Source organism: Muscardinus avellanarius, assembly GCF_963383645.1.
Source record: "Muscardinus avellanarius genome assembly, chromosome: 15".
Lineage (NCBI taxonomy): Eukaryota > Metazoa > Chordata > Mammalia > Rodentia > Gliridae > Muscardinus > Muscardinus avellanarius.
Genome location: NC_137801.1, coordinates 18,978,546 through 18,997,310, shown reverse-complemented (window position 1 = coordinate 18,997,310; position 18,765 = coordinate 18,978,546). Strand labels below are relative to the sequence as shown.

The following is an 18,765-nucleotide window of genomic DNA, read 5'->3' as shown; positions in this document are numbered from 1 at the left end:
TTATTTTATTTTATTTTATTTATTTATTTATTTATTTTTTTGGTGGTACTGGAGGTGGAACCCAGAGGCTTTCTACCTCTGGGCTATACTCCCAGACCTTTTTTATATTTTATTTGGAAACAGGGTCTCACTAAGTTGCTGAGAGCCTCACTAAGTAGCTGAGGCTGGCTTCGAACCTGTGCGATCCTCCTGTCTCAGCCTCCCAAGCGCGGGGATTACAAGCGTGCGCCACCACGCCAGGCTCCCCTATATCTTTAGATCCCTTATTTTCCTGACCACTTTTTCTGGAGTTGGTTTGCTTTGGTAGTACTGGGGTTCCTGGAAACCCTTCTACCTCCGGGCTATACTTCCAGACCTATTTTTATATTTTTATTTGGAAACAGGGTCTCTTAAGCCAGCGAGGCTGGCTTCGAACCTGCGCTATCCTCTTGTGTCCGCCTTCCAAGCGCGGGGATTATAAGCGTGTGCTACCATGCCTGACAGTGTTTTGTTTGTACTGAAGTGTATATTCATAACACTAAATCTTATTTCAAAATATTAATTAAAATTCGTATTTTGTGGACAGCCTCAGCTACTTAGTGAGGCCCTCTGCAACTCAGTGAGACCTGGTTTCAAAATAAAGAATAAAAAATAGGGCAGGGGGTGTAGCTTGGAGGTCAGATGCCTCTGGGTTCCATCCTCAGACCCGGAAAACAAAACAAAACAAAACAAAAAACTCATATTTTCCTTCTTTCCCTTTCTAGATCACACTTAAATTATCAAAGGTAGAGGTGGCGCATGTCTCTAATCTCAGCACATGGGAGGCTGAGGCAGAAGGATCATAGGTTCGAGGCTAGCACGTGGTAATTTAGCGAGATTCTGCTTCAAGATAAAATAGAGTTCAGGGTGTAGCTCAGTGGCAGATCTCCCCTACCCCTTTGGTTCCAGCCCTAGTACCATCAAAGGTGAGGGATTATGTAAGGTAACATTTTTCTTTTTGAATCTGAGGTAGCTTTAGGCAGTAGAAAGAACACAGTGTACCAGGAACTGGAGAATTTCTAGAAATTATGAGGTTAGATTGGATTCAGCATGGACATAGAAGGGTCAAATTGGGCACGCGAGTGGACTGCCTTTTTTTTTTTTTTTTTAAACCAGGGCTCTGAAGTAGAGAGGGCTGGAATCCACAGTGGAGCGTGTGAGGGCAAATAAAAGGATCATAAAAACTCTTGCAGTAGAACTAAATTTAAAACTTTATAGATGCAAATACTCTTCTAAGAGAGGAATGTATTATAAAATCAGCTAAAAGTTCAGTGGACTACCAGAAGCAGCAAGAGCTACCATGTCAGTTTAAGTTAACTTGGAAACACAGACACAAAGGGGAGTTTACACTTACCGTCTAGCTATTTCCTATTGACGTCAACCGGGTGCTTTCCAGGAAGGATGGGGACCACTTGAGACTGGAAAGAGCCACTGTTGGTGTTGCAGGCAGCTTTGTGGCACAGGCACAAGGGGATATGCATTTCCGGGATGCTTTTCTCCTCTAAGGCAAAAGCCACAAGGAGAGGGTCAGCAAAGGCTGTTGCCCAATGACACAGACAGAGATAAGCTGCTACTGGGGCAGGGGTAGAAGACCCTTGCTACCTCTGAGGGAGAAGAAGCAACCCTGAGCTTACGGCTCTCTCCCAATACCAAGCAGAGTATTTCTCCTACCTTTGAGGGAGCAGCAGGAAAATCCTGCCTAAGGCTCTCCAGAGATATAAGGAAGAGTTGGATGGATGCCACAGGGAGCAGGGGCAGGAGCACATATTCACACAGCTGAGCCCCAGGTGCACAGGCCTGCCTTAAGACTGAGTTTGGGTCAGATTGACAGAGAATGTAACTCACCTTTTGTTTTTTTTAATTAGTGCTGAGGGTTGAACCACTTGCTCATGCTAGACAAGTGCTTGACCACTGAACTACATCCCAGTCCAAATCAACTTTTAATAAAAGCCAAGCCTAGATTGAAGTAACACAATAGCAGCCTATTGCAGGGGAGGAGCAAGAGCCCAGCGAAAGCCTCTCTGGTCCCAGGGACACCGAGGGGAATGAAAGCTCAAGGAAAGTGCTAACCTGAAGGAAAAAAGAAAATCTTTAACATTCTAGCTCCCACCATTAGCCTGAGGCCATGGCCGTTCACTTCTTGGGAAATTGAAACAGCAATGAAATCTAATTCCAGCTGAATGGAAGAAACTGACTCGGCATCTTGTGCCAGTGGCGTGGCAGAGGCGGAGGCAGCCTGTGTCCAGGCAGGACTGTTTACTCAGGTCTCCTGTTCTGTGTGAGGGCTAGCGCTCATCCCAAAGCTCAGCAAGTGCACAGAAGAGCGAGAAAGACACAGCATTATCAAGACACAGAGCAACCAATGACCCAGACGGGTTTCCCAGTTGTTAGCACTGTTAGGTAGGGACTCCGACTATAATTAATATGTTAAAGGATGTAGTAAAAGGGAAAACAACGTATAAACAGAGAATTTCAGCAGAAAAATGGAATATGAAAGATTCAAGTTGGGAATAAAAAAAGCATGGTATCAGAGAGAAAGAATCCATTAGACTCACTAGCCTCATGACAGCCAAGGAAAGGGTATAGTGAGCTTTTATACATAGGTCATTGGAAGTGACCCAAGGAAACACGGAGAGAAAGGGGGAGCCAGAGAAAGGGTCCTGAGATTCAGAGACAGTATCACATGGTCTAACATACGAGCAGTTGGAGTCCTAGTAGAAAAGACAGCAGGGCAAGAGAAATATTGAAGAAATTATGTTAGAAATGTCCAAAGGTAAAACAGAACTAAGATGGCCAGAGGCCCCCAAGTAGCATAAATACAAATGAAAACAAAAAGGATCTGCAATTTCACTGAATATCATATCCTGGCAGAAGACGCTTGGGTCCAAGAGCAAGGACTTTGTTACTAAGTACGGCATCGGGCAGTATGATGTTCACCTTTCTGTGTGACTGTTATATTCCCATAGGGGAGGTGTGGAGTACACCCAAGTAGATGTCTTATACACAGTGGCTGTGTCAAAACCAAGGAGCCCCAAGTGTATGAATCGTCTGCAGTGCAGAGGTCCTTAAAAAGATAGTGTGGCACAAAATACATCCATGCCCTCAGAAGATATATAGAAACATGAGAGACCTAGGAGAATTGTTTCCCAATAATTTTTATCCCTTGCTTTTTTGTTGTCTTGGCTTCTGGGAAATTTTTTCATGAGTATGTATATCAGTCAGTTGGTTATACTAATTAGTCTGACCAAAGAGTGGCTGCATCTAAATCTGTTTTATGTCCGCAGCATTTAATTAAGCTGCTTAACAGGACTCCAGCAGTGGGTGGGTCTGAGCCTGCAGTGTTCCAGCTGTGCGCTCCAGGCCTCAGGCCTCCATCTAAACTTTGTGTTACACACAATCCACTTTGCCCTTCAAAGAGGAAATCTAGGGCAATCCGGCAACTCTGGACATAGAGCTGAAGTTGGCCTGAGAGCCTTCTTCTTCAGGGCTGAGGAGGTGTTTATTTTATTTTATTTTTTAGACATTTGAAGAGCTCTTCAAACTCATTACTCTCATTACTGTGCTTTTGGAGAGAGGCAATTTAATGTCTGACTTCCACACAAATAGAATCTTGAGGGTGCACTCGGTATGCTTGAAAAGAGTGTTTGCATTTGCTGTCCTTAAGTGAGACCTGTCTCAAAGGGGGCATGGGTGGGTAGTGCCTCCAACTTGGCCGCCTACTTCATTGGTAAGCCTCAGAGTCCCCCGTGATTCTGAATAATTGAGTCTAGGCTTTTTTGGAGGTATTGTCTGAAGGTAGCCAATTCAACCTGTTTGTTTACACAGTTGGTGAGATTGGTGATGGGAACGACATCTGGAGTTGATAAGCGTAGGAGGTGCAGTTGCTGGGGCGGTGCCCTCAGCTCTGGATAGATTTTGGAAAGGTTGAGGGGACTGTGATCAGGTAGTAGCTAAAGGTGGGAAGTGTAGACGCAGTGGTCAGTTGCATTTCAGGGCACTGATCTTGGAGAGGACGTCTCCAGGGGCAGTTCTTTTTGTTGTTGTTTTGTTTTGTTTTTCAGTATTAGAGATTGAACCCAGGAGCATCCTACCTCTGAGTCTCATTCCCAGCCCTATATTTTATTCTTTATTTTTTTATTTTTATTTTTTATTTATTTTTATTTTTTTGGTGGTACTGGAGGTGGAATCCAGAGGCTTTCTACCTCCGGGCTATACTCCCAGACCCATTTTATATTTTATTTGGAAACAGGGTCTCACTTAAGTTGCCGAGAGCCTCACTAAGTAGCTGAGGCCAGCTTCGAACCTGCGTGATCCTCCTGTCTCAGCCTTCCAAGCACGGGGATTACAAGCGTGCGCCACTACACCCGGTGTTATATTTTATTCTTTATTTTGAAACAAGGTCTCACTAAGTTACAGAGGGCCTAAGTGTCTGAGGCTGGCCGGGAACCTGTTATCCTCCTGTCTCAGCCTCCCAGGTATTGGGATTATAAGTTTGTGCCACCATGCCAGGCTTTCTCCGCAGCAATTCTGTAGGGAAAGATGATGAATCCTCTTTTAATCTCATACCTCCCAGAGTCTGACATGTTTCTTCTTCAGGTGCCTGTTTATTGCTCTCTACTAAAAATATGTCTACTTTCATTGACCGTAACTTCACCATTTCCTAATCATTCCGAAGGATTAGATACAAAAGAATCAGGGATATTTTTGTAAACTCTAGCCACAATCAACTTTGAAGTCTTTAGATCCTCTTTTGGCAGAACTGCCCTCCTGGGGTCTGTATGACCCCGGTCTGCCTGCAGTTTCTGTTAGGGAAAAAAAGATTCAGGAATTGTCAGAGTAGAATTCAGAATTTCCACAGTAGGTGCATGTCTCCACCATAAGCCCTACTCCCGTCCCTCAGCCGTAATTGGCAGGCAGGAAGTGGCTAAGGGTAGCAATCCCTGTTTGAAACAACCACAGTCAGTGGCCACGCTTCTCTAAGACATGTGGACCAGGAGGTATTGGGGTGGAACCAGACTCTCAGTGCACAGTTGAACAGCTTCTAGGATAAAAGGTGCACTGGTGTCAAGAGTGTATGCATACTGAAGACGCGACATACTGTGGGCATTGTGGGCTGACTGGTAACCTAAAAAGTGTTAGTGTTGGTGGGGAGACTATGTTGGGTCTCTATACCTTTGGCTAAATTTTGCTATGCTCTTTAACAAATGTCTGTTTTTTTAGTTTTTTTTTTTTTTGGCGGGACTGGGGGTGGAACCCAGGGGTATTTAACCTCCGAGCTATACCTCCCGCCCTGTTTTTTATTCCTTATTTTGAAATAGGGTCTCACTGAGTTGCAGAGGGCCTCACTATGTAGCTGAGACTGTCCACGAACCGCAATCCTCCGGTCTCAGCCTCCCGAATGCTGGGATTACAAGCGTGCGCCACCACGCCCGGCAAATGTCTGTTTTTAAAACAACTTTTTAAAAAATGTGAATAGTTTGAGGCACAGCTGATAGCCTGAGAGAGTGGTTAGATATTCAGTGTAGACAGTCTGCTAGCATTCAAAAGGGAATAATGCCCATCCAGTGGGACACTTGCCACCCCTGCACACAAGCAGGAATCAGGTGGCATGGAGTGGTGCCCTCTGCAGCAGAAATACAGTCACACTCACCAGTCCTCACTGTGGTTATCTTCATAGGTGGCCCAGACCATTCCGCTAACAGTTAAACTATATTTTCAATTTGCAGCCCCAGAGTAGTTGTCTTTAATCTGTTAGTCTGTAATTTTCCTAGTGGCAAACCAAATAACTAGGCCATTGGGAGCAGCCCAAGAACCTGAAGTTGCCTGCGCAGGAATGGCCCTGTCTGGTCTCAGTTCAGCGTAGGTGGCTCTGAGGCTGAGCAGCAGCCGCTTCGGCCCCATGGACTACATTGACTTTTGCTTCTCTGAACTGACGGTTCCTTGGTCCAGTTGCTTTCTTTCAACAGTGGACTGGGAATGGTTTTCCCGAGAGGGATAGCTGCCACTTTTCAATGTAAAGCCAAGATGCTATTGAGACCAGACTCTTCTGTGTTCTTGAGTGTGCCATTTTAATTTAATAAGGGAATCTTTTCAGGTCCTCCCCGCCTTATTAGATGTAGAATTCAATTTGATCCACTCCAAAATAGGACTTGACTTAGGGGATCACTGGACCGCCATGGAGCAAGCCTTTAGACCCCACAGGGTGCCTCCAGGTGGAGGCCACCTCCGTTCTCCAGATGCAGGATTTAGCAGAATGACTAGTCTCCGGCATTCTTGTATCCAGTACCCAGAGTCCAGTTTTGTTGGGTCAGCCATCGCTGTTGATTGAAGTTTTTAGTTCAGCCAGCAGTAGTATAACAATATTAACGTCTTTGTTTTGATGAATGCACAGTTTTGTAAATTGTCAACATACTAGAGATTGGATGAGGTGTGTAGGAGCCTGTACTATCTCCTGTGTGCCAGCCAGAGACAGTGGCACATGCCTGTAATCACGGCACCTGGAGGATTGTGGGTTGGAGGTGTGGTAAATTAGTGAGATGCTGCTTCGCGGTAAAAGGGGTATAGCTCAGCAGTTGAGCGCCTTGAGTTCAATCCCCAGGACCAAAAAACAAAAAAAGGAAATGTGCATTAGGCCCTGATTGTGATTCCCCAGCACTGCAAAAAAAGAAAATAACCTTTACAGTTAATTCAGCTTACGATTTCTTGCCACCTTCTCATTTACTTGATCCTCTAGTGGGCAACCTCCTCAGTACATGGGGAGCACCTTGCACAGGCTGTGGCTTCTGTGCTGGTCCTTTGTGAGTGAGGTCCTCTTACGCCACCTCTTCATGTGGCAAAATGCAAGCCAAGCTTCAAGGTTTCGCCCTTTCCTGTTACCCATCCTTGATGCTTCCAACTTAGAATTAGCACAGCTTTTCTTTCTTTCTTTCTTTCTTTCTTTCTTTCTTTCCTTTTTTCTTCCTTCCTTCCTTCCTTCCTTTTTTTTTTTTGCAGTACTGGGAATGGAACCTAGGGCCATTCCTACCTCCAAGCTACACCCCCTGCCCTATTTTTTTTCTTTATTTTGAAACAGAGTCTACTACGTTTCGGAGGGCCTCACTAGCTGAGGCCGTCCGCGAACCATGATCCTCTGGTCTCAGCCTCCCGAATGCTGGGATTACAAGCGTGCACCACCACGCCCGGCTACAGCTTTTCTTTTGCATGTTTCTACTTAGGATTCTTCACAGATTAATGCTGTAAATGTAAATGTAAATTGTAGTTCTTTTCTAGGTATGAATTTTTTGAGGATGGGAATAATATTTTTTGTGATACTGGGGATGGAACTTAGACACATTCTACCTCCAAGCTATACCCCCAGTATTTATTTATTTATTTATTTATTTATTTATTTATTTATTTATTGTCTTGAAACAAGGTCTCACTAGGTTGCTAAAGCTGATCTCAAACCTGTGATCCCTCCTGTCTTACCTCCCAAGTACCGGGGTGACAGCAAGGTACCACCACCTCGGGCTTTCATTCATCTTCTTGTTGTCAGTGTTTAGCTTGTTCCAGCAAACGGTACGCAGCATTTATTCAGTAGACGTTCCCTGAGCGAATGAGCAGAACGTCTGATAGCCGGGCTGTGTGTGGTCGGTAGAACGCCACTCCTTGGTCACTCGTGCTAAATACTGCCACTAAATGGACACTTAGATTCAGGTTTGCACTTCAGAAATGAGCGTTTTCGTATACACCCTGCTTTGAGCAGTCTCGTGTTCACACTATAATTTGCCTTTCACTTATGTTGTAGGAGGACCGAACATGTGGGCTATTACCTCCGAAGAACGCACTAAGCATGACAAGCAGTTTGATAACCTCAAGCCGTCAGGAGGTTACATAACAGGTTTGTGTTTATAACTCGTTATATCTTACTATGAGACTCCTTTTCATGGATCTTAAAGTTTGCTTTAATTTATCAGATTTTCATATTAATCAAATTTCTAGAATTTAAAAAATACAAACTTGTTTTCCCTGGAACTGTTTTAATTTGTCTTAGATCTTTTCTTGCATCCTAAAGGATAGTCGGCAATTTCTGTTAACACCGGGTGTGGTGATGCACACTTGTAATCCCAGTACTTGGAAGGCTGAGTCAGGAGGATTACAGGTTCGAGGACAGCTTCAGCAACTTAGTGAGGCCCTCAACAACTTAGACCCTGTTTCAAAATAAAGAATAAAATAGGGCTGGGGGTTTACCTCAGAGAAGAATGCCACTGGGTTCAAACATTCCTAGTACCACAAATAAAGAAGTTATTTGTCTAGTTTTACTTTTTACTATATCTAGATGCTTATGATTTACTTCTTTTATCAGATACATTTCCTGGAAAGTAACAGAGATTTTTTTTTCCATAATGTTAGTTGTCTTTGAGGCTATTCCACACATTTATTATTGATGATAGTCCTTATTTTGCAGAAAGATCACTAGAGCCCAGCAGGAATTAATTTAGGTATATCTTTCAAGTTGTTTTCTAGAAATGAAACTTATTTCTGTGCTAAAGTATATTCTTGTTTTATGTACGTATATGTATATACATAATAACAACCGTGCTACTTAGTAATTGTACTAAGTGTCAAATGTGCTTTGTAAATTCATGATGTCATTTTACCTTCCTAACAGTCTTGTGAGCTAGATACTGTTGTTTATATTTACAGATGGTAAAACTGAGATTTTGAGATGTTACGGAACGTGGCTCAGGTTACAAGGATGGCTTTGTCGATCTGCCGGTGGGAACCTTTCGGCATGACTTTGGAACCCATCCTCTTCACCACTATGGCTTACTGTTATTTTTATATCCCTACTCTAATAACTACCTTACCTGCTTTCGGGGTTTGATTGTTCTTAAAAGAACACTGGCCTGTTACCATTCACGGGTACTGGCGGAAGACCCAAGTTACTGCCCCAGAAACCAAAGGCTTTGTTACTGCACAGCCCGCAACATGGGCATGGCATGTTTCCCTTGGCTTCTTTTGTTCCCTCCGTCCCACAAGGATGACACAGAGCACCCAGAAAACTGCGACACGTGCAGTAGCTGTGCTCGGGAGGGGAACGCCGAGCTTGGGGAACCCACCGTGTTACAGCAGCAGTAGAGCAAATTGCTCTTTGCCCCAGCGAGAGCCATTACCTCATTCTGAGAAATGACCCAGGTGGAGAGGAGTTAGGGCTTTGCATTCTCAGCATGCAGGGGGCCACGTAGGAGCATGTGGATTCACGAAGGACTGTCTTTCCCAACGCTGGTACTTTCTGTATAGGACTCTTTAGGAAACAGTGTTTTTAACTACAAATTTTACTAAGTGGAAATGGTACCAAGTGAGATCCCTTGTGTGAAAAATTTAAGATGAACAATGTAATCTGCATCACCAATAAATATGCCATTTCACTTGAGTTGTAACATGTCCTAAAACATCTAAGTCTTATTAATGTCAGTCATTTCCTATGTAAACTTTTACGTTATTTGTTGGTTGGAATTCGTAATAGTTGGAAATGAAATTTTAAAAACTCAGTAACATATGCCCATTGTTACTATCCAGGAGCACTGGAGTAATTCTACTTACTATACACCGCTTGTTTTTGTGTTTTTACCTCCAGGTGATCAAGCCCGTACTTTTTTCCTTCAGTCAGGTCTGCCAGCTCCTGTTTTAGCTGAAATATGGTAAGTATTTTCTTTGTAGAGGTACTTAAGTTTTTGATGGCCTATGGTTTTTTTTTTTCTTTTTTACAATACAGTATTAACATTAAATAATTTGTATTTGTACTCTCTTATTGTTAAGACTATTTCTTTAGCTTTTTGGAAAATAGATTTTATGGAGCAAATGATTGAAAATACTTGGGATTTGGTCTATAAAAGAAATTTCTAAATTCATTGGAATTTCTAAGGAAAAAAGTATATATAGCCGGGCATGGTGATGCACTCTTGTAATCCCTGCGCTTGGGAGGCAGAGACAGGAGGATCACCTAGGTTCGAAGCCAGCCTCACTGGCTTAAGAGACCCTGTTTCCAAATAAAATATAAAATAAGTCTGGGAGTGTAGCCCGGAGGGAGAAGGGTTCCATTCCCAGTACCACAAAAAAATACACACACACACACACACACACACACACACACACACACACACACACACACATTATCATCAAGAAATATTCTTTATAATTTGGTCGAATCTCAAAAAAAATTTGTTACTTTATAGTTTCGTTTATTTTTGTCATTTGTAAACCTAAAAGTAGAATTTCCTTCACCTTTTAAATTTTTTCTCTAAAATATCTGGGGTTGTATCTTTAAAATGCATTTACAGTAAATAACAACTACTCAACAATTTTCTTTCCTCTTGGAGTATTCCTGTGCCTAACTTGAATAAATAAATTGAATTTAGAGCTGGGCATGGTGGCCTATGCCTATAATCTCAGTACTTGGGAGGGACAGACAAGATCACTTGGCAACTTAGACTCTGAGCAGCCTTGTGAGATCTGGTTTCAGACTAAAAAATAAAATAGACCTGGAGGTGTAGTTATGAGGTAGAATGCCATAGGCTCATTCTCCAGTACCAAAAGATTGGAGAAATAAATTTTGGCCGGGCGTGGTGGCTCACACGTGTAATCCCCGCGCTTGGGAGGCGGAGACAGGAGGTCGCACTGGTTCGGAGCCAGCCTTGCTGGCTTAAGAGACCCTGTTTCCAAATTAAAAAAATATAAAATAGGTCTGGGAGTGTAGCCCAGCGGTAGAAGGGCTTCCAGGAACCCCAGTACCACCAAAATAAATAAATAAATAAATAAATAAATAAATAAATAAATAAATAAATAAAATAAAAAATAAATTTTGTTCTTTTTTTTTCTCCTGGTGCTACTGGGGACCTAAACCCAGTGTGTTCTACTTCTGAGTTACACTCTTTTTATTTTTTACTTTGAAATAGGATCTTGCTAAGTTAGCACACTTTGACCTCAAACCTGTAATCCTCCTGTCTTGGCCTCACAAGTACTGGAATTACAGGAATGCCCATCGTACCTGGCTTATTTTTTCTGGAATACTTTATTTTTATCTGTGGGAACTCATCCCATAGGTCTCTAGATTTGATACGGATAGGCATTATTTTATTAGATGCTATCTCTAGTCAGTAAATCCTAATGTGTAGGTTTTATCTTCTCATTATTCATATGCTTAATTAAGTTCTGCATGCGAATGCCGTGTCGTTTTTTATTTTGTCAGCCTCAGCAGTAATGTTGGTTTTCTCACCCTCCCACACATACCAATCCCCCTCCCTCGCTGCCCCCCAGGGCCCTGTCAGACCTGAACAAGGACGGGAAGATGGATCAGCAGGAGTTCTCCATCGCTATGAAGCTCATCAAGCTGAAGCTGCAAGGCCAGCAGCTGCCCCTGGTCCTCCCTCCCGTCATGAAACAGCCCCCCGTGTTCTCTCCGCTGATCTCTGCTCGCTTTGGTATGTTTCTACCGATTTAATTACCTGTACTTCTGAGGCCCTCCACAACTCGGTGAGACCCTGTTTCAAAATAAAGAATAAAAATAGGGCAGAGGGTGTAGCTCGGAGGTCAGATGCCCTGGGTTCCACCCCCAGACCTGCCAAAAAAAAAAAAAAATTACCTGTACTTGGTAGTTCAACTTGATTCTTAGATGTGATACTTGCAGATCAGAAAAGGCTTTGTTAGCACAAAAGGACAGTCTCCAGCCTCCCAAGTTATGTCTGAGATAAGAAATACTAAATTCACTGTCATAGCGGGGGTCTCCACGTATCCTAGTGTTCCAGGAACAGTTATAGTTTATGGGTTTTGTCCTGGCCTCTGGTCTAGTCAGTATCCCCTTTCATATCTCCCTCCTGGATAGTAATTACACGTTCCCTCCCCCATTCCAGCTGATCCTAAATCCTAGTCTTAGTTTTCTCTATGAGCTCATGGAGGCAGAAAGTAGAATATTGGTTGCCAGAGTTGTGGAGGAGAGGAAGGGGAGAAGGGAGATGAAAAGAAAATGGTCAGTGGGTGCGAACTTACGGTTATGGAGAGGAAATTAGTTCTGGTGTTCTGTTGCACAGGAGGGTGACTCTAGTTAACAGTATTGTATAATAGATTTTAAAATAACCAGAAAAGAAGACTTTGAATATTCTTAGCACAAAAAAAGGTAAATGTTTTAGATGATATAGATATCCTAAATGCCCTGATGTGATCATCACATAATGGGTACATATATCAGAGCATCACACTGTGTTATTAATGTATATAATTATTATGTCACTTAAAAACCAAATAAAGCAAAAAAAATTAAACAATTTAAAACTACTTGAAAGGATTTAATTGGAAAAGTAACTTAAAATTACATGTAAGTAAAAATGTCTTTAAAGGTTAATAGCCAGCTAAATTAGGGCCTGAAAGTTAGAGACTTTATGCTAGTTAATTAATTAATATATTCAGAGATAACCAGTTGAAATGTTTTTATTAATTTTGATAAGCCAGTTTCTTATTAATTATATGTGAGAGCACTCAATTTGATTGGAACATTTAATTAAGTCTCTATAGATAATAAACATGTTTTTTACTCCAGACATTAAATATTAAAATATCTAATTCTTTCACTGTTACACTGAGCTCTAGAAATAAATATCAAATCACTGTGCGACCATATTAATGTATGCGTGGTCCTCCTGTCTCAGCCTCCCAAATGCCGGGATTACAAGTATGTCCCACCATGCCCAGTTTAAAAAGTACAGATGTAATAGGTAAAACTTTCTTTGCAGATAGTAATTAGTAGTAGCATACTAACTAGTAAAGGATACTTATATTTAACTAAAAAAGACTGCTTAGGTTTAATCACAGTGAGAAAAGAGAATCTTTAAGTGATTTCTAGGAATTTTCTTAGCTCATATAAGTCAGAATATTAATAATAAAAGTAGTTTAGCTGAGCATGGTGGTTCACACTTACCTCCCAGTACTTGGGAGGCCAAGACAGAAGGATCACAGGTTGACAGCCAGCTTTAGAAGTTTAGTGAGGCCCTCTGCAACTTAGTGAGACTGTTTCAAAATTAAAAGAGTAAAAGAAAATAGGGCTGGGTGCTGGGGATGGTGGCTCAAGCATGCTTGTAATCCCAGTACTTTAGGAGGCTGAGACAGGAGGGTCGCGCAGGTTCGAAGCCAGCCTCAGCTACTGAGTGAGGCTTTCAGCAACTTAGTGAGACCCTGTTTCCAAATAAAATACAAAATAGGTCTGAGAGTGTAGCCCACAGGTAGAAAGCCTCTGGGTTCCATCCCCAGCACCACAAAAAATAAATAAATAAATAAATAATAAAATAAAATAGGGCTGTGTGTGTAGCTTAGTGTTAATAAAGTAGAAAGTCCCTGAGTTCTATCCCCGGTAAAACGCACGTATGCACACACATAATACTTTACCTTCCTCATTTCAGAGTTGAGAGCTGCCTTAATACCCCCCCCCCCACGCACACGCAGTACTTTACCTCCCTCACTCAGAGTTCAGAGCTGCCTTAGTGAACTTTCCCGTCTGTGGTGTTGCTAGAGACCTAATTGCTGCTCACTTATGTAAACTTGCTGTTTGACGTGATGATTATAGTTGACTCACTAGTACTGAAGAGTGTGGTCTCCTCTCTCTTCAGGGATGGGAAGCATGCCCAATTTGTCCATTCCTCAGCCGTTGCCTCCAGTTGCACCTCTGGCCGCACCCTTGTCCTCTGCGACTCCAGGGACCAGTCTTCCTCCCTTGATGATGCCTGCTCCCCTAGTGCCTTCTGTTAGTACATCATCCTTACCAAATGGAACCGCCACTCTCATCCAGCCTCTATCCATTCCTTACTCTTCTTCAAGTAAGTGTCTGAGGAGTCAATGTTTTATGAGAAGAAACTGGTACATTTGTGTTCACATAGACAGAGATTTCCTTCCTTATGAGTGTGCCTACTATGAACCTTTCTCTTTCTTTTTCTTTTTTCCCCTGATTTTAGCATTGCCTCATGCATCATCGTACAGTCTGATGATGGGAGGATTTGGTGGTGCTAGTATTCAGAAGGCCCAGTCTCTGATTGACTTAGGATCCAGTAGGTATGAATACTTAACACTTAAAATTTCTTATGCTTTCAGTAAAGAGTCTTCATTTAATCAGGCTGTGCTTATTCAGGTTTTAATTTGTATTGGCCAAATATAAGTACTTAAGGTACACCTGCTATTTATAACACATATCAAATAATTTTTTGCTTTCAGGATTATTAAATGTTTGTGGCATTTCACTTATGAAAAATGCATAAATTTAAAAATATATATATATATATATATATTGCCATACTGGGGATGGAACCCAGGGGCATTCTACCTCTGAGATACACTCCCATCTTTATTTTTTAGTCCTTTTATATTTTTTGAAACAGGGTCTCACTGAATTGTGACTGGCCTTGCTATGTCGCTGAGGCTGTCCACGAACCGTGATCCTCTGGTCTCAGCCTCCTGAATGCTGGGATTATAAGCATGCACCACCATGCCCAGCTATCTACTATATTTTAGTTAACTTATAGTTAATTTTTTGCCCCAAACCATGTACTTTTTCTCTAAAAAATGTATATATGCCAGGCATGGTGGTACATGCCTGTAATCCCAGCAATTTGGGAAACAGAGATGAGAGGACCATGAGTTCAAGTCCAGCCTAGGTAACATGAGAGCCTGTTTCAGAAAGAACAGCAATGCACACATCTTTCATAATGCCTCATAATTATACATTGTTAACCTTGTAAATTTTAGAAGCACAAAAGCATCATTTATCACGCCTCTCCCACCCCTCTTTGTTTTCTTGGTACTGTGGATTAAATCTAGGGGCATTCTACCTCTGAGTTACACCCCTTGTAATTCCCCAATCTTAGCTTTCCAAGTATTGGGATTATAGGCATGCACCATTGCATCTGGCTCCTGACTTCTCTTAAAAGACACTATTATGCTGGGCGTGGTGGCACACGCTTGTAATCCCCGCGCTTGGGAGGCTGAGATAGGAGGATTGTGCAGGTTCGAAGCCAGCCTCAGCTGGCTTAAGAGACCCTGTTTCCAAATAAAATATAAAATAAGTCTGGGAGTGTAACCCGGAGGTAGAAGGCCCCTGGGTTCCGTCCCCAGTACCACCCAAAAAAAAAAAAAAAGACACTATTAGTTTTTCAAAGCAGAGTACAGAGTGTGAGCTTTGACCCAGAAGAACGACATTCCTGTCATAGCTTAAATACTTACTTTTTTCGTGGCCTTATTATTTCTTAACATCACTGTGCATAGTTTATCTATCTGAAAGTCGGGACAGTAATACCTTGTGAGTTTGTTGGAAAGACTAGAAACAATATTTATAGAGGTCCTGTCACAATGCAAGGCCTGGTTATAGTGACTTCTTGATATAAGGTAGTGCCGTGGCATTCTGTGCTTCCTATGGCATTTGCTTCACTAAGAATAACAATAACTGTGTAAGTTTTTAAACAATATCAAATGCAAAAAACCACTTAACATTGTATTGCATTAGGTGTGATTCTTTTTGTCTTTGTCTTATAAAGTTTAAATGTTTTATTTAGTAACATAAAAATTTTAAATAAATTTTGTTATAGCTCAACTTCTTCAACTGCTTCACTCTCAGGGAACTCGCCCAAGACTGGGACCTCCGAGTGGGCAGTTCCTCAGCCTTCAAGATTAAAATATCGGCAAAAATTTAATAGTCTTGACAAAAGCATGAGTGGATACCTCTCAGGTAGGCAGCAGACGGTGCTTAAGAGTGGGGGAGAGAGTGCCTGTTCAATGGACTTCTTTTGAAGCAAGTGTTATTTGAATTGGTCCTTCATAACTCATGTAAAGTTTTAGTACATTAGTTAGTACAATTGATTAGTACACTGATTAGTATGATACAAATATTATAAATTATATAAAATCAAAAGATAGATTCAACTTGAGTGCTACCTTCAGTGTTCTTACAGTTAAGTTGAACACACAGGTATACACCCAACATTTTGGAAAAAGACCTAGCTCTAGTGTATTAGACCACCTACTGTGAGCTTTGCAGTGAAGGAAGGAAGCCCAGATCACCAGGGTAGTACGAGAACTGAGAACTGAGAACCCTCCTCCTCACTGGGCCTTGTCTTTGCTCACCCTTACCAAACCTCTGCTGTAGCTCAAACGTGCCTATGAGATTGTACTTTAGACTCCCATAGAACGCTCAAGTCCAGGCAGGACGTTACAGCAGCGTAAGATAAATGTTTAAAAATAATAGAACTTTAAGCCAGGCATGGTGGCGCACGCTTGTAATCCCCACGCCTGGGAGGTGGAGACAGGAGGATGGCACAGGTTCAAAGCCAGCCTCACTGGCTTAAGAGACCCTGTTTCCAAATAAAAATATAAAATAGGTCTGGGAGTGAAGCCCGGAGGTAGAAGGGTTTCCAGGAACCCCAGTACCACCAAAACAAAGATTAGTACAGTTTGTGTGTGTACTGTAAGCATAACAGTATAAATAGGTTGTTTTGCCAGGCGTGGTGGCGCACGCTTGTAATCCCTGTGCTTGGGAGGCGGAGACAGGAGGATCGCACAGGTTCGTAGCTAGCCTCACTGGCCTTAGAGACCCCATTTCCAAATAAAAATATAAAAATAGGTCTGGGAGTGTAGCCTAGAAGTAGAAGGGCATCCAGGAACCCCAGTACCACAACCCTCCCCCCAAAAAAAACCAAAACCAAAATAAAATATATAGCTTGTTTTGCTTTGGTATCTGAAGGGCAGTGACTGGTGAGCCAGCTGGGACTTTCTTCATACATGCCACGTTATGTGAAGGTTGCATAATGTATTGTTTCCAGAGAATATTATTCTGGGACTTAAAAGGATAAAATACATCTGTAGGTAAGGGCAGGGTTTTCTCTCTCTCTTTTTTTTAAGTAGTTACTGCTAGTATACTTAAACTAAACAGCACCCTAAGTATTTGAAGACTGGGCTGACTGAACTTACACATGTATTGGTCAGTGCATGGATCTAGTTTTCTTCTTTCCTTTAAGCCCACAATCTTTCATTTACTCAATTAATTCATTGGCTCAGATACTCCTAAATCACACATTGAGAGTGGCCACACTCATCTCAGGAATACAAAGGAGAGGAAGACATGATCCATCCTCAAGCATCTGTAGTAGCACAACTCACGTAAGCACAGGGTTTGGTCAGTGGTTTGAAAGTGCTGTGGTTAATACAGATGAGAAAGTCACTAACTCTAAGGATGAGAGAGAAGGTTTCACAGAAGAGATGACATTTGAACTGGATCTTAGAGTATAAATAGACTACCAGGCAGAGTGCATGGGCATTCTAGGCAGCAGAGAGGCTGTCCAGAGGGTTGGCAAACCAAGAGACTAAGAGTTCACGGGAGCTTTTCTTCGTAAAGTACTCTGCCGGCTTTCTTAGCCCTTTGTATTATTCAGACTTTGCCTGAGCTCATTGAAGTCTTCCAGCAGTGCTTTTAGCCATTTACATTTCTGCTTTATTTTGTCTGCTTTGCTGCCTAATGCAAAGGGATCTGTCTCCCAGGAATCTTTGTCCAAGGGCTAAAATAATTACTGAACATTTTTTTCAAGTTTGAAATAGCCTTCAGTTTCTGTTAGAAAAATCCCCCTTTTAATACAAAGACTTGCTCAACTCTCATTTCCTATTTGAAATCTGAAGAGTGATTAATAGGATGAGGCCATGAGCTTTTCCAGTGTTTTTTCTTACATGGTTTGTATTAAATGGTTAGATTAAAGATAAAGTGAAAAAAGCCTCAAAGTTATATAAAATAAGCAGGCAACTGCACGTCTACTACACGGTGGCTCCAATGAGCAGATACTCTGTGCTCAAAGCTCATGGCCCTGTGGGCTGCTGTACCGGTGCTGGCTCTGCAGTCAGATCTGCTTCTGAGGAAGTGACTCACCCCGTCATGTGCGTAGTTGGGTTGGGCAGGCCTTGACTTGCCTGGCCCAGAGGAGGGGCCAGTGGCTCAGGCCCCCGGAGGTGGGGCAGAGCACCTGCTTTGCTGACCAGGAGACCATCCCCGAGAAGCCGTGGTTTCATGCAGGGCACAGCCAGCTCAGCTAGCTCAGCTCAGTGGGCTTACTACACAGGAATGACCCCGGGCTTCTGTGTGTGTTTCCCTGATGTGACATTCCAGGTCAGGAATTCTGTTGCAGAAGTATGTTTTTGATTACTAAGGGAGAGAAAAGAAGGTAAATATTCACTGAGTAGTAAACATTTGAAAAATGTTAGCTATTATCAGATGCTATCACATAAGTTCCCATTGTATCTTAGATAGAGGAGAACTTTGGAATCCAACTTCATTCATTATTTTAGCAAATATTGTTAAGCATTGGGTTATTAAACTGATTAAGAATGTCTACAGCCATACCACCCTGAATGCGCCCGATCTCGTCTGATCTCGGAAGCTAAGCAGGTTCGGGTTATACATTAGTGAATAAAGCAGCCAAGGTTTTGGTCTTCTTAGAACTTACTAGCATGATAGGGGAAGCAGACAATAAAGAGATAAACAAGCAAATAAAAGTTACATTACAAATTGTGATAGAATATATGAAGGAAGCAGAAAGGATAGTGGCCGATAGGGTGGACCCAGAAGACCTTTCTGAGAAAATGATACATAATTTGAGACAAGATGGGGAGTACTCAGATAATCAAGGACGTGGAATTGTAGGACTTGGTATTGGATACGGTATACAGGAGAGAGCATCAAAGTGGCTTTTG

The 18,765-nt window shown here is 42.2% G+C and overlaps 1 protein-coding gene across 4 annotated transcripts in view; it reads left to right on the top strand.

Annotated features, from left to right (window-relative positions):
- ITSN2 (intersectin 2) overlaps positions 1 to 18,765 on the top strand; it is a gene marked incomplete at both ends in the record, with an annotated part of 129,304 nt that overhangs the window by 9,755 nt on the left and 100,784 nt on the right. For all 4 annotated transcript variants that reach the window (XM_080711858.1, XM_080711857.1, XM_080711856.1 and 1 more), the window contains 6 exons: positions 7,805 to 7,897; positions 9,638 to 9,701; positions 11,317 to 11,480; positions 13,656 to 13,862; positions 13,998 to 14,094; positions 15,621 to 15,760. In XM_080711858.1, the coding sequence (XP_080567984.1) occupies positions 7,805 to 7,897; positions 9,638 to 9,701; positions 11,317 to 11,480; positions 13,656 to 13,862; positions 13,998 to 14,094; positions 15,621 to 15,760 (765 nt within the window). The remainder of the gene's footprint in view (positions 1 to 7,804; positions 7,898 to 9,637; positions 9,702 to 11,316; positions 11,481 to 13,655; positions 13,863 to 13,997; positions 14,095 to 15,620; positions 15,761 to 18,765) is intronic.